We start from the raw sequence: 14,773 nt of genomic DNA, 5'->3' as shown, positions 1-14,773 counted from the left end.
AAATGCTGAAGAAGGTGTGGAGAAAAGGGAGCCCTCCTACGCTGTTCGTAGGAATGTAAATTGGTGCAGCCACTGTGGAAAACAGTATGGAGGTAACTTAGAAACTAAAAATTGAGTCATCACATCATCCAACAATCCTACTCTTGGACATACATCTGAAAAAGATGAAAACTCTAATTTGAGACAATACATGCACCCCAATGTTCATAACAGCACTATTTACAATAGCCAAGATATGGAAGGAACCTAAGTGTCCATCGACAGATGACTGGACAAAGAAGATGTGGTGTATATATACAATGGAATACTCTCAGCCATAAAAAAGAATAAAATATTGCCATTTGCAGCAACATGGGTGGACCTAGAAATTATCATACTAAGTGAAGTGAGTCAGACAGAGAAAGGCAAACATTATATGATATCATTGCATGTGGAATCTAAAAAGTAATACAAATGAACATATTTACAAAACAGAAACAGACTCACAGACACAGAAAACAAAATTATGGTTACCAAAGAGAAAAGGGGGGGGGGGATAAAATTGAATTAGTAGATACACACTATTATATATAAAATAGACAAACAAGGATTTAATGTATAGCACAGGGAACTATATTCAGTCTCCTGTAAAACTTACAATGAAAAAGAATCTGAAAAAGAATGAATATATATACAAAATATATATATATATATAACTGAATCACTTTGCTGTACATCTGAAACTAACACAGTATTGTAAATCAACTATACTTCAACTTAAAAAAGAAAGAAAACAATCTCATTTACAATTACATCAAAAAGAATAAAACCTAGGAATAAATTTAACCAAGGGGGTGGAAGATCTGTACATTGAAGGAAACCGAAGAAGACATAACAAATGGAAAGATATCCCATGTTCATGGATAGGAAGAATTAGTACTGTTTACACGTCTGGACTACCCAAAACAACCTAAAGAAACAATGCAATCCCTATCAAAATTCCAATGGCATTTTTCACATAAATAGAAAAAACAATCCTAAAATCTGTAGGGAACCTAAAAGACCCCAAATAACCAAAGTAATCTTGATAAAGAAGAACAAATCTGGAGGCATCACACTTCCTGATTTCAAACTACAGTAATCAAAACAGTATGGTACTAGCATAAAAACAGATACACAGAACAGATCAACAGAACAGAACAGAGAGCCCAGAAATCAACCCATGCATATAAGGTTAATTAGTTTTCAACAAAAAAAAACAAGAATACACAATGGGGAAAGAATAATCTCTTCAAAACAGTGTTGGGAGAACTGGATAACCACTTGCAAAAGAATAAATATGGACCCCTATCATACACCATACACAAAAATCAACCCAAAATGGATTAAGGACTTGAACATAATACCTAAAATCATAAAACTCCTAGAAGAAACCAAGAGGGGTAAGCTCCTTGAGACACAGGTCTTGCCAATAATTTTACGGATTAGACACAAAAAGCAAAGGCAACAAAAGCAAAAATAAACAAGTGGGACAACATCAAACTAAAAAGCTTTTGCACAGCAAAGGAAACCATCAGCAAAATGAGAAGATACACTGTAGAATGGGAGACAGTATCTGTGAAACACCTATCTAATAAGGGATTAACATCCAAAATATACAAGGAATTCATACAACTCAGAAGCAAAAATAGTAACAACAGTAACCCCATTTAAACTGGACAAAGGCCCTGAATAGCCATTTTTTCAAAGACATACAAATGGCCAACAGGTACATGAAAAAGTGCTCAACATCAGTAATCATCAGGGAAAAGCAATCGAAACCACAGTGAGATATCACCTCGCACCTGTTAGGATGTCTGTTATCAAAAAGACAAGTGACAAAAACTGGAGAGGATGTGGAGAAAAGCCATTGGTAGCAGGAATGCAAACTGGTGCAGCCACCATAGGGCTCCTCAAAAAATTAAAACCAGAACCACAGTCCAGCAATTCCAGATCTGGATTTATATCCAGAGGAAAGGAAACCAGTATCTCAGAAACGTCTGCACTCCCATCTTCACTGCAGCATTAGCACAAAAGCCAAGTTACGGAAAAAAACTAAATGTCCACTGACAGATGAATAGATAAAGAAATGTGATGTATATACTCACACACACAACAGAGCATTATTCAGCCATTAAAAAGAAAAAAAAATCTTGTCATTTGCAACAACATGGATGAACCTAGAAGCCATTATGCTAAGTGACATAAGCTGGACAAATACTGCAGGTGTCATATAATGAATCTAAAAAAATACCTGAACTCATAGAAACAGGAGAAAAGTGCTCGCCAGGGGCTGAGGAGGTGCAGGAAATAGGGAGAGGTTGGTAAAATGTACAAACTTCTAGTTACAAGATGAAAAAGGTATGAGGATCTATTCGTATACCACGGTGACTACGGTTGAAAACACTGTGTTGTATAAGTGAAATCTGCTAAAAAAAAAAATAGAGTTTAAATGTTCTAACAACAACAAAAAAGGTAAATATGTGAGGTTATGGATATATTAATCAGCTCAATGGGGACAACCCTTTGACAATGTACACAGATATCGAATCATCATACTGTACCGTTAAATATCTCACAATTTTGTCAGTTATACCTCAATAAAACTGTAAACAGATACACAGGTAGATAAACAGATAAATGAAGTAAGCTTCAGGAGAGAGATTACAACTGAGAATTTTTTAAACTTTGAAGTGGTTTGCAAAGTGGATAGTCCATCAATTTATGAAAATACGTATCTTAAGTTTACATTTATCAACATGTGATCATGTCAGGCTCTAAACCAACATATGCCTGAGCACTGAATTAATTCACCCTTTATTCATGCTGATTAAATTCCCTGTCTTTAGGTGCTAAACACACACACAGAAACAGAAACATAAAAAGCAGAAAAAGAGAAGAAGAAAACAGGAACAAAGAAGAGCAACAGAGAAAACAGTAATTAATATGGTAGCTATTAATCCAGCTGTATCAATAATCACTTTGAATTCCAATGGCCCAAATACTCAAATTAAGACAGTGGATCAAAAAACAACTGTATGTTGTCTATGAGAAACCCACTTGAAATATAAAGACACATGTATATTAAAAGGAAATGGATGAAGATACACCATGTTAAGAAAGCAGGAATAGCTTCAGACAGAGCAGACTTTAAAGCAAGAAAAGTTATCAGGGACAGTGAGGGGCATCACATAATGACAAAGGGTCAATTCTCCAGGAAGACTTAGTGGTCCTTAACACGTATGCACCTAACAACAGAGCATCAAACTGTATGAGGCAGAGAGTGATACAACTGCAGCGAGAAACAGATGAACCCACTATCAAAGCTGGAGACTCTGAAAGCCCTGTCTCAGAAACAGTCAGATCCAGCAGGCAATCACTGACCACCACCATCAGGCAACATACACAACTGACACCTACAGACCATTTCATCCAGGAGCAGCAGGGCACACACTATTCTCAGGCTCACACAGAACATTCACCCAGACAGACCCCGATCTGTGACAGGAACACATCTTAAAATTCACGAGAGGAATCATACAACATCTCCCCTCATACCACAGCGGAATTAAACTAGAATTCAGTAACAGAAAGCAGATAGGTGGAAAATTCCAGAATACTTGGAGATTAAACACACTTCTAAATAACATGGGTCAAAAAAGAAATCATGGGGAGGGTGTAGCTCAGAGAACGTGCTTAGCATGCACAAGGTCCTGGGTTCAATCCCCATACCTCTGTTAAAAAAAAAAAATAATCAAATAAAAGAATTTTTAAAAAAGAAATTAGAAATTGTTCAAATATTTTGTCAAAATTTTTGTGCATTAATTGGTACAGCCCTGTGATTTTTCTTCCTTAGACTGTTAATATGGTGGATTACATTGACTGATTTTAAAATATTGAACCAGCCTTGAATTCTGAAGATAATCTCTCCTTTGCAGCAGTGTATTATTCTTTTTATGTATTGCTGGATTCAATTTCTAATGTTCTGAGGATTCTTACACTTAGTTCATGAGTGTTATTGGTCTGTAGGTTATGTTTTTTGCACTAATTTTGCTTTTGACACTAGGGTAGTGCTGGTCTTGAAAAACAAATCAAACATTCTCTAGCTTCTCTACATGCTTTGTTCTTACAAAGAGCTTCCCATCCCAACATCAGATCAAATTTTTAGCACCTGTTTTATGTTTCTTTCTTTAGGAAAAAAAAAAAATGGTTAAATCTATATATCCAGTTCCATCTGGAACTTATTTTAGCATATGGTGTGAGGAAGGATCAAAACATTTTCTCCAAAATAATCAATTGCTTCGGCACCATCTTTGAAGGATTCTATATCCTTACCTCAATGATTGGAAACCTCTTATTATTATAAACTAAGTGCACATATATTTGGGTTTGTTTCCCAACTTTCTACATGTCAAGCAGTAGAGTAGGAAGACAGGTGGGAGACTGGGGCCCGGAGGTCTGAGCTCTGGGAACAGGCAGTGGACAGGAAGGGCAGCCACAGGGATGCAGGGCTCTGCATAGGATGAGGGTGGTCCAGCTGATGAAGCTGTGACACTGCCAGATGCCCAGCCTCCTGTCACCACGTCTACCACTTAGCCTGACAACAGTCACCACACGGGCCCCTCCTGGCCTGCACAAAACCACCAGACTCCCAGCATCATGTGACTAGACACCTCGTCCTGAGTGACTCGCTACCCCAGTTGTCCTCACTGTCCCCCTGTCCTCGGTGTCCACAGTCTGGCTCCCCAGGTCCCATCACCCCAGGGTGCCCAGTTAAAATTTAGTGAATGGACACTGGTGTTTCAGGGCAGAGGCCAATGACCACCTTATGACTAAAGGTGTGGTTAGTTCTATTTTCCCGTGTGTCATCTCACGAATCCACAGATTACACCCCAGATTACAGATAAGCATGTCTGTTTACACTTTATTTCCAGACAACGTAATTTCAACAGTCAAGACCCAGTGTCACTGCTGTCATTTTCCTCAATCTCTGCAATCTGTAAGAAGCCAGCGGCAACATTCTATTATTCACATAAGCTGCTCCCTTATGATTTAAACAGGTTTCTTGCTGGAAACACTGGTGGCATTCCCCTCAACTTCACCCAGACGCCGTTTTTCTAGGTTTTTACAGAGACTGAAGCCCAGGTTGGGCTGTTCTGCCACAAGGTCTCAGATCCTGAGATGCTGAGCAGGAAAGGGGGTTGGACTGAGGGTCCTAGGAGGGTCCCACATTCCTGCCAGCCCGGCTCCCGCCCACATCTCGCTTGTCCTTGGAGCAGAGTTTGTGAGCCCAGAAGCCACTGTGCAGGGAGGTGGGCAGAACCAGAACTCTCCACCCTGCCTGTGTGACACCGGGGGAAGAAAGATGGAGAACTCGGGCTTTGGCGAGCCTCACAGACACTAACTGGGGGCTGCAGGGACAGGGGAGACCAGGCTGGGGACACATGACAAAGACTTTGCTGGTATTAAAAGAACAGCCTAATACATTAAACACTGGATACCCACAGGTTCCCAGAGAGAACAGAATTTATGTAATCATTCACAAGAAAGTTGCATTAACTTTGACTTAGATTCCTCGTAAAGGCGTGTTTTCAATCAGTTAAAAATTCAAGCTACTGAGCCAATGGTCATACAGGAAATCAATTACACATCCCTTAGGAAGAAAGTCAAAATTAATCATGATTTGTGAAGATTCCAGAGACCAGACCAGCCACCCCAGCAGTCTCTGCCGCCCCCCAGCCATCCACACCTTATCCCAGGCCCCTTACCAGCAGGCAGGTCCCCATCCACTCAGACACCAGCACATCCACCTTCTCCGGCAGCACCACGTCCTCCACCTTCTGCTGGAACACGGTGATGATGTCAGCGAAGCCATTCTGCATGACCAGCTGCCCTGTGTGCTGGGCCATCTCACTGGCCTCCACCGCGTACACCTGCATGTGACAGAAGCACTGTTGGAGCATCCCGGCCCCAAGCTGAGGCCCGCTGTCACTCTGCCCAAGCCTGAGTCACCTCGCCTGAGTCAGAATCAGCGTCAGAGAAAATGACAGCGGCAGAACGGAGGCATGTTCTGGACGGCGGCAGCCGACCCCCCGCGCCGCCCACCACAGGGGCCCCAGGAAGGAGCTGCCTCTAATCCTAACTCCACCTTCCGCCTAAAACGCAGACACAGGGCTGCAGGTGGGCAGGAGCCTCTGCATCCACGGGCTGCCCACCCCCGAGCGCGGGGGAAGGCCCAGCGGCCTGGCTCCCGTGCAAGCAGCAACGCCATCTGTAAGTGCCACAGGAGGTCCCTGGCACTCGACTGAGCCCAGGTACTTGCAGGCTACCAGCGGCTAACGACAAATCCAGGTTCCTAGAAGGTCCTGAGAGCTATGGCCCGGCTCCGGTCCCTGCGCCGCAGGCCCACTGTAAACTAGGAGTTTCATCCACCAGTGTTGGGCCGTCAGGAGGCTGCACCTTGCACGGCCCAGGCAGGCTTTCAAGGGAGGGCAGGGGCCCAGCATGAGTTGTGGAGGGTGGTCCGTCCTGTCCCTGCCAGGCGGTCACCGCCAGGGCGGCCCGGCACTGGGACAGTGATCTGTGGGTGGCATGGCCCAGACACGTGGACACACACGTTTCCTCGAGTCCCTGAAACAAACGTTTCACAGACACATCCCTCCAGACGTGCCTCACTCAGATTTTCTGTCCTATCCTGTTCCACTCTGCACTATTTGCAGCTCATTAAACCCACAGCCCAGGCCCTGGAGGGCTCAGCCCACAAGACACGCCACCTGGCTCACCTGCAAGGCCTGGCACACGGTGGAACCCTCGCCAGGATCCGGCTCAGAGGGCAGCTGCCGCCTACTCACCGCTTTGGGCCGAGCATAATGTGCACAGAAGAGGCTGATGATCCCGGTTCCACAGCCAACATCCAGAATCACTTTATCTCTCAGGGCCTCTCTGTTCTGCAGGATGACACTGTGGTATTTAGTCGTTCGCGGCTGGTCTGCCAACATCTCCAAGTGAAGTTTCTGGGGAAGATGCACATGAAGAACCATCGCCTGTAGTCAGAGCGGCGGCAAGCTCTGGCTTAAGACGGAGGCTAGAGCCTGACTCAACCCCTAACCCCAACACCACACACGTAAAAATGAGGGCAACAAAGAGGTTTAAAAAATCCAAAGACCAAAATATGCCAACAGATACAAGTAAGAGTGGACAGTGAATGAATGAGATGGGAGTTTCCAGAATCCTACCAGTAGTTCTCCCTGTACCCACGCCCCAAGAGCCAGGCAGGCAGAGAAGCAGGTGTGGACCGCGGAGGCAGTGTGGCTGTCGCCCTGCTGGCCACCGCTCCCACCTGAGACAGGAGGCACTGCCACTTTCCCAACCAGACACAGCCTGGCCAAGATCCCCCAGGGGAGAACAGGATGAGCCCGGGAGGGGCGCCCAGGGCCCTACGAGGGTCCTCCTCACGCAGCGCCCAGGAGTCCTCTCACATAAACTGCCCTTCACTGGCTTGGGGAGCAGAAACTGCAGCTCTGGAGGGAGGTGATAACCCACTGACCCTTGGGGGTGAGCTAAGGGACCCCAGCCACGTCCAGGGGAAACCCCAAAATCTGAGGGCACACCCCGTGGGAATCGGGCCAGTCCCCAGATGCTTCGCAAAGCCACAGCAGGTGGTCAGAGCCCCGGCTGCCGACAGCGCTGCACCCACCGCTCCGTCCCCATGCCCCACTCCACGGGTCTCAAGCTGCATTAGCACAAACAGAAGGTCTGCACGGCCCTCACAAGCCCACATGGCTCCTCAAAAGATGGACAGAGCGGGGCTGTGAGGGTAGACAGAGTAAGACCCAGCCATCCCACCAGCAGCATCCACCGTGACGGGAAGTCAGAGCCAGGACACAGAGGCGCCGGCAGAGGGGAGGCTGGCAGGGCGGTGTACACGGCAGACAGGATGCAGGCAGAGCACGAGTGTTCCCAAGAAGAGCGTCAGGTCCTAATAACACGCAGTCACTTCAGCAAAAGGACATGGTCATTCCAAACAGTTCTGCATCTAATAACAGGGCTTCCAAATACATAAAGAAAAGCTACCAGGAATGCAACAAGAAATGGACAAGTTCACAACTACCGTCAGAGACGTAGCACCCGTCTCTCAGTCGTCGGTGGAAGGAGATCAGTAGAGACACAGACGTGAACAACACCGTCAACCAGCTTAACCCCACTGAGCTGGAAGAACACTTCACCCTGCCACTCACGATAATACACAAGAGTACCCAGGAACAGATTTAACTAGAAGTACACAAACCCTGTTTGAGCAAAACCTTGAAACTCTGAGAGACATAACGTAAGGCTTAAGAAATGAGGAGAGTCGGTGTGTTGTCACTTCTCCCTAAATTAACGCTCTTTCTCTGCAACACGGTAAAAGGCAAACCAACTTGGCAGGGGGAGGGGAAGCACTGAAAAAGACAATAAAATTACTTAAAAAAAAATAAACAGACAAGGCTAGCCAGGAAACTGCTGAAAAATAGGAGAACTGCCAGAGGCCTCAGTCTTCCAGCTGTTGAAAAGCTGCAGTGATGAGAGGTATCTGGAACGCGCCGCAGAAGAAACAAACGACCAGCGGAACAACAGAGACCCCAGAACAGACCGCAGAGACTTAACATACGACAGGTGTGCACTTTGTGCCACACAGAAAAGGAAGATGATCCAATCACTGCAACAGCTGGACACGTGTGGGGAAATTAAGTCAGAAGTTTTCCTTATTCTTTACAGCAAGTAAATTCCAGATTGATTCAAACATTTCACTGCTAAAAATGGGATCATAAAAGTTCTAAAAGAATGCATGGAAATTTATAATCTTGGAGTGAAAAAGGCCTTGAAAGTAGGATGCAAAACCCAAAAGCTATTTTAAAAAACAAAGGATAGATTAGACCACATAAAGAAAAAAGGTTCCACAGGGGAAAAAGAGTGGCAAACTCTTTAGGAGTGACACAGACCACAAATACAAGCGAAATTGCGTATTTAACACATAAACTGACAGAAACCAAATTATATGAAAGCTCACCAAGAAAGCAAGATGCAAAAGACCCATCAAATTCGACAAACCATCAACCTCTCGTTACAAAATGGAAATCAAAATCGTGACACCTTTTCACCTTTAAGACTGGAAATCTTTTCTCACTGTGATGGCTTGTGGTCATGAAATATGCAGTCTCACGCCATTGGTAGGTGTAGAATCAGTGGATCTTTCTGGAGGGCGATTCGGCAAGACCCACCCAAGTAAAAACACATAACACACCCCTTGAATTTACCCAGGAAACTCTAGCAAAGGCTTAGCGGGATCTGTGCAGGAGGGCAGCCCTCACAGCCTCGCTGGTCATGATAAAAAGCCATTAAATAAGCAAATACGGGCCTTTTGAAATCAACACAATACTCTGCAGCTGTTGTAAGGAAGAGCCCACAGTAATTACAGCTTCATGGGAAGAGCAAGGTGAAAAGCGTGTGCAGAAACATCTTTCCCTATGAATTTAAGAGAACAAAACAGATACAGCGCAGACTTGGTAGAACACCTGCTGAAAGGAGTCTCTAAGAGCAGAGCGAGGAGACAGACCCTGGGTTCCCATTACGTCTTTCTTAACAGATGGAAACTGCTAACCGTGTACACAGTCAGTGCTTTCTCATTTACTTTAACGTTTTTAATTGTGAAATATGACATGTCCACAAAATGTACATTAAACAGTGCCTGCGGAGCTTATCCAACATAGCTACATCGCAAACTCTCTAGCAGCCAATCCCAGAACCCTGCCGGCACCCGGTCCTTCCCACCTGGACCCGCTGAACACGGACCCTCTCTTTCCAGGCACCACCACCCACATCCTCAAGGGAGCCATGTCCCTGACTAGAGTTTCACATAAATGTTCGTAACAATACCTTTTAATGCTGCTGTCTCACTGACATGATTGAATCAAATGTAAGATACCCTCTGATGTCTTGCTTCTTTCGCTCAACACTCTAGCTGCAACATGCGTCGTGCAAGCATCTGCTTTATCTGCTTTAAAGTATAAACAGGGGCTGCGCAGACCGCGGGGCTGGGGGTCTTTACCCAGACAGAAACACAAACCAATGAGCTACTTGTCATACACACTACTGTTGACTCGTGCAACTTTTTTGTAATTTGTTTTTTAAGTAAAATTTATTACTTTTAAAAAAATATTGAGAAAAGTTCATAATCCCAGCACTAATATAGTATCTCTAAACAGGGGTCAGCACGTTACAGCCCGTGGGCCAGTCCAGCCCACCATCTGCTCTGTATGGCTTGCAAGCTAAGAACAGCGTTTACATATTTTTGATGGTTTTTAAAAATCAAAAGAAGAATGTGACACTTGAAAATCCTATGAAATGCAGATTTCAGTGTCTACAGGTGAGGTTTGTAGGAGCACAGCCCTGCTCACTTGATTTTTACAGCTGCTTCGGCACTTGGACAGCAGGGGGGGGCCTGCTCCGAGCGGTGAGCAGCCCAGAAATTATTTTTTACAGTGAGAACCTACAACTGGGGAGAAGCAGCTGCCGCGGCCAGCTGGACAGGGTAGGGGCAGTACCAGGGTCCCGTAGCTGCCGAAGTATTCCTCGTCCTGCCAGGAGTCCTCGGGGCCCCAGTCCTCCAGACACTTCCCCAGGTGGTTCGCTGGGATGTACCCGCAGCAGCCGGCCCGCTCGCCCCACCACCAGTCTGCAGTGGTCTGTCTCAGGATGAGGATCTTCTCTCCTCTCAAAAAGCTGAGCTACAAAACACATACGGAAGTGAAAATTAAAGGATGACCTGTAGTTGGCATCTCAGTTACAGTTCAGGGAGAAATCCCCCATCACTGGGGCCCAAATCACTGTGATTCCAAAAAGGAGTCAATGGGTAATGACACCAACTGAGTTTACAAACATGATTCTAGGATGTAGAGATTTTTGTGGAACATCTACATGAAACAAAAGCGTAGCTTAATTCATTTTTTAAAAAGATTTAACATTTTCAAACAGCTTAAATTTCTCAGAACAGAATTTCTAACAGCCCCTCCACCGTAACCAGGTGGTAACTGGGGTTCACACTAAGACATTTCTGTTACAAAGCAGAGAAAGCTACATTCAAGCAGATACTTTTATTTCACACCCAATTTCTCATTGACTAGAACAGCTTCTAAATAAGGGTTTCCGAGCAGAAACTCCCTCCTCCCCTTCCTCACCCCGGGTCTTCCACATCAGGCCTGGATCCGAATATGCTAGGCTGGGAGAGTCACTCACAGGTTCCGGGTGGCTCTAAGTACCTGAACACTTCTTTCTTTAAATCTGGTACAACTTCTGCAAAACTTACGTCTAATTCTGTCACTGAACATGCTGAGCCCTAAGGCATGGCCCACACGGCTACCTGCGTCTCGTCGGTGGCAGAATAGTCCGCGATGGCCACGAACTCCTCCAGGCACTCGGTCCCCTGGGGGTGCTCCTCCTCGCCCGGCTCCACAGGGTCCTCCCCCTCCTGCTCAGATTGAGGGGGACAGGAGATGACTGTGGGCTCCCACACGCCGTCTCCCTCTCCCTCCCCACTCCCCTGTCTCTGTCTCGGTCTGTCTGTCTCTCTCTCTCTCCTCGGGTCTCCACCAGTCTCTGTCTCTGTCTCTCTCTCTCCCCCAGTCTCTCTCAGTCTCTCTGTTTTCTGGCTCTAGGTCATCGGTACAGTTTCACATCAAGTCCACGTGACCACGTCTGTATTGCACAAACATTTCAGGTCATCTTCACCAGCAGAGTCAAGGGATCACACCCTCCCTCCATCTTGACTCTCCGTCTCTAGCGCAAGATGGTTTGAGAACGTCAGGAAAATAAACCAGGAAGAGGCACTCTTGAGCGTCTACTCAGTAACAGACGCGGTCACAGCAGCGCTTCCTCAGACTGATGACCAGCCCAGGAGGCAGGGGCCTCGTCAGACCCAGGGTAGAGCTAGGTGGCGTGCCAAGGCCTACAGAGTGCTGCCGGGGTGGCCCGTGGATAGCCCCGCCGCTGACATGGGCCGCCCAGGGCCCAGAAGAGGCGCCTCACACCCTGGGGCCACGGCCCAACCGCTTCACGTCAGAACGGGCCTGCGGGAAGTCACCTTGGAGCCGAACCCAGAGCCCCACCCCCAAACACACATGTAAACAGATCTTCCTAAACACAGACATCACTCATGTTCACTTTAGAAAATGTGCGAAAGCACAAGAGCACACAGGAAAATTAAAACCATCTGTAGTCTCACTCATTGGTCAGATAAACGCTGGTGATATGATAACACGACAGTATTTCAGGCTTTCTTCAGTACACACGACACCCCTTACACAGGGTTTGCTGGGGTCACACAATTCTGCCTAATGACACGTCTTCCACTTTTCTGAACATTTTTCCTCATTCTGAAAGATACTTCTAAACACATCTTAAGTATCTGATAGTATTTCATCCTATAAATTACTGTAACTTACTTAACAAACCTCCCAGTTTTGGATACTTAAGACTATTTTCAGGTTTTACTATTATAAATTGTGTTGAGATAAACTCACTTTAATATTAATCAGTCAGTCCCTGATAACTTTCTTGGGATAAAATCCTGAGTGTGAAACTAACGGATCGAGGTCTTTTGTGGGTTTTGAGTCCCCCACCAGCTGCTTCCTGGAGGGTGGACAGTCACCCCTACATGTGAGCGGGACGGACAGCAGGAGCGGAAGCCCTGACGTTCCTGCACCCTCGTCAGCAATAGACATCACCATGGCAACCCTGCCAACAGATGAGGAGAAATCATCTCTCTGGTTATTAAGGAGGTCAAACACATCTTTAAGTACCTGCTGTCATCTTCTTCACTTTAACAGCTGCTTGTTTGTATCCTCTGACTCCTTTCAAATCAGCCTCGACCCTGTCCCTGCTCCCCAACATCGTCACCCGCTCACCCCTACCCCTGACCCTCTATGGGATAGTCTGACGGGGCTGAAACAGGAGCATGGCTCTCTTTCACACCTTTGTCAGATTCTTCCCATAAAGGGTGCAGCACTTCACGCCTCACCTGCAGTGCACGGAGTAACTGTCTTTAATGCTTGCCAGAGTGACAGGTGCAAAGTCCACAGAAAAGGTAAATATGTGGGTAACACTATTACTTACATTTTATAAAAAAGACTTCTTATAGTATAGAGAAACAATAATAATCAATTGTGGGGTTTATAACATATATGGAAGTGAAATATGTTACAACAATAGGACAAAAATGGGACTGGTAATTTCTGGTCAAGATGGCAGAGTGGCAGGACCACAAGCTTGCCTCTCCTCGCCATTACAACGAAACCACAACTGAATGCTAAACAACCATTGAAAAAAGACTAGAACCTAGCAAAAAAGATCTTCTGCGAATGGAAACATAGAGAGGGAACCACAGCAGGACAGTAGGAGGGCTGTGCTCACGATATAATTGGGCCCCATACCCCAGAGTGGGCGATCCACAAGCGGAAGAACAGTTTAGTCGCAGAGGCCCTCCCACAGGAGTGAGAGTTCTGACCCCAAGTCAGGCTCCCCAGCCCGGGTTCCAGCATTGGGAAGAGAAGGAGACCCCAGGACATCTGGTTTTGAAGGCCAGTGGGGCTTGGCTCTGGGAGCCTCATGGGACTAGGGGGAAACAGAGACTCCATTCGCTTGGGAAACATACACGGAAACTCACGTGCATCAGGTCCAAGGGCACAGGCAGTGATTTCACAGGAACCTGAGCCAGACCTGCCTGCTGGATTTGGAGGGTCTCCTGGGGACGTGGGGGACGGCTGCGGCTCACTCAGGGGACATAAAAGCTGGTGGCGGACATTCCGGGAGTGTTCATCTACATGAGCTTTCCTGGAGGCTGAGGATCTTGACTGGATCATCAGCACCAAGACCAAGCCCCACTCAACAGCCTGTAGAGAAGCCTCAGGCCAAACAATATAGAGTGGGAACACAGCCCCAACCATCAGCAGACTTCCTGAGCCACAGAGGCCTCTAGACGCGGCCCTACCCACCAGAGGTCCAGGACCAAGCTTCACCCAGCAGTGGGCAGGCGCTGGCTCCTCCTGTCAGAAAACCTGCATAAGCCTCTAGTCCAGCCTCATCCACCAGGGGCAGATACTAGAAATAAGAAAATAATAATCCCAAAGCCTGTGGAAGGAAATCCACAAACACACAGAAAGATAGACAATATGAGGTGGCAGAGGAGTATCTCCCAGGCCAAGGCACAAGCTAAAATCCCAGAAGAAGAAATAAGTGATGAGGAGATAGGTAATTCATCCGAGAAAGAGTTTAAAGTAATGATGGCCAAGATGTTCAGAGAACTCAAGAGGAGTATAGACGCACAGAGTGAAGTTTTTAGCAGAGTTGGAAAATATAAAGAATACCCAAACAGAGCTGAAGAATAAAATCACTGAAATGGACAACACACCAGAAGGAACCAAGAACAGACTAAATGAGGCAGAAGAACAGATCAGTGAGCTGGAAGACAGACTAGCGGAAATCACTGCTGCAGAACAGAAAAAAGAAAAAAAGAAAAAAAGGAATGAGGATAATTTAAGAGAACTCTAGAACAACATGAAGCGCACTAATATTCAGATCATAGGGGTCCCAGAAAGAGAAGAAAGGACCTGAGAAAATTTTTGGAGAGATAATAACCGAAAACTTCCCCAGCTTGGGAAAGGAAACAGTCACCCAAGTCCTGGAAGCGCAGAGAGTTCCACACAGGATTAGCTCAAAGAGGAGC

General features: G+C 46.1%; 1 protein-coding gene across 3 annotated transcripts in view; it reads right to left on the bottom strand.

Annotated features, from left to right (window-relative positions):
- The window catches only part of PRMT2 (protein arginine methyltransferase 2), a 31,157-nt gene that overhangs the window by 9,792 nt on the left and 6,592 nt on the right, over window positions 1-14,773 (bottom strand). The window contains exons 3-6 of one of the 3 annotated variants that reach the window (XM_031461321.2): window positions 11,414-11,521; window positions 10,599-10,781; window positions 6,801-7,031; window positions 5,787-5,951 (exon numbers count right to left, since the gene is read on the bottom strand). In XM_031461321.2, coding sequence (XP_031317181.2) covers window positions 5,787-5,951; window positions 6,801-7,031; window positions 10,599-10,781; window positions 11,414-11,521 — 687 coding nt within the window. The remainder of the gene's footprint in view (window positions 1-5,786; window positions 5,952-6,800; window positions 7,032-10,598; window positions 10,782-11,413; window positions 11,522-14,773) is intronic. The other 2 variants (XM_031461336.2, XM_064476871.1) reach the window with 2 other exon arrangements.

Source organism: Camelus dromedarius, chromosome 2, assembly GCF_036321535.1.
Source record: "Camelus dromedarius isolate mCamDro1 chromosome 2, mCamDro1.pat, whole genome shotgun sequence".
Classification (NCBI taxonomy): Eukaryota; Metazoa; Chordata; class Mammalia; order Artiodactyla; family Camelidae; genus Camelus; species Camelus dromedarius.
The sequence above is the reverse complement of the archived record's forward strand: the minus strand, read 5'-3'. Positions and strand labels throughout refer to the sequence as shown.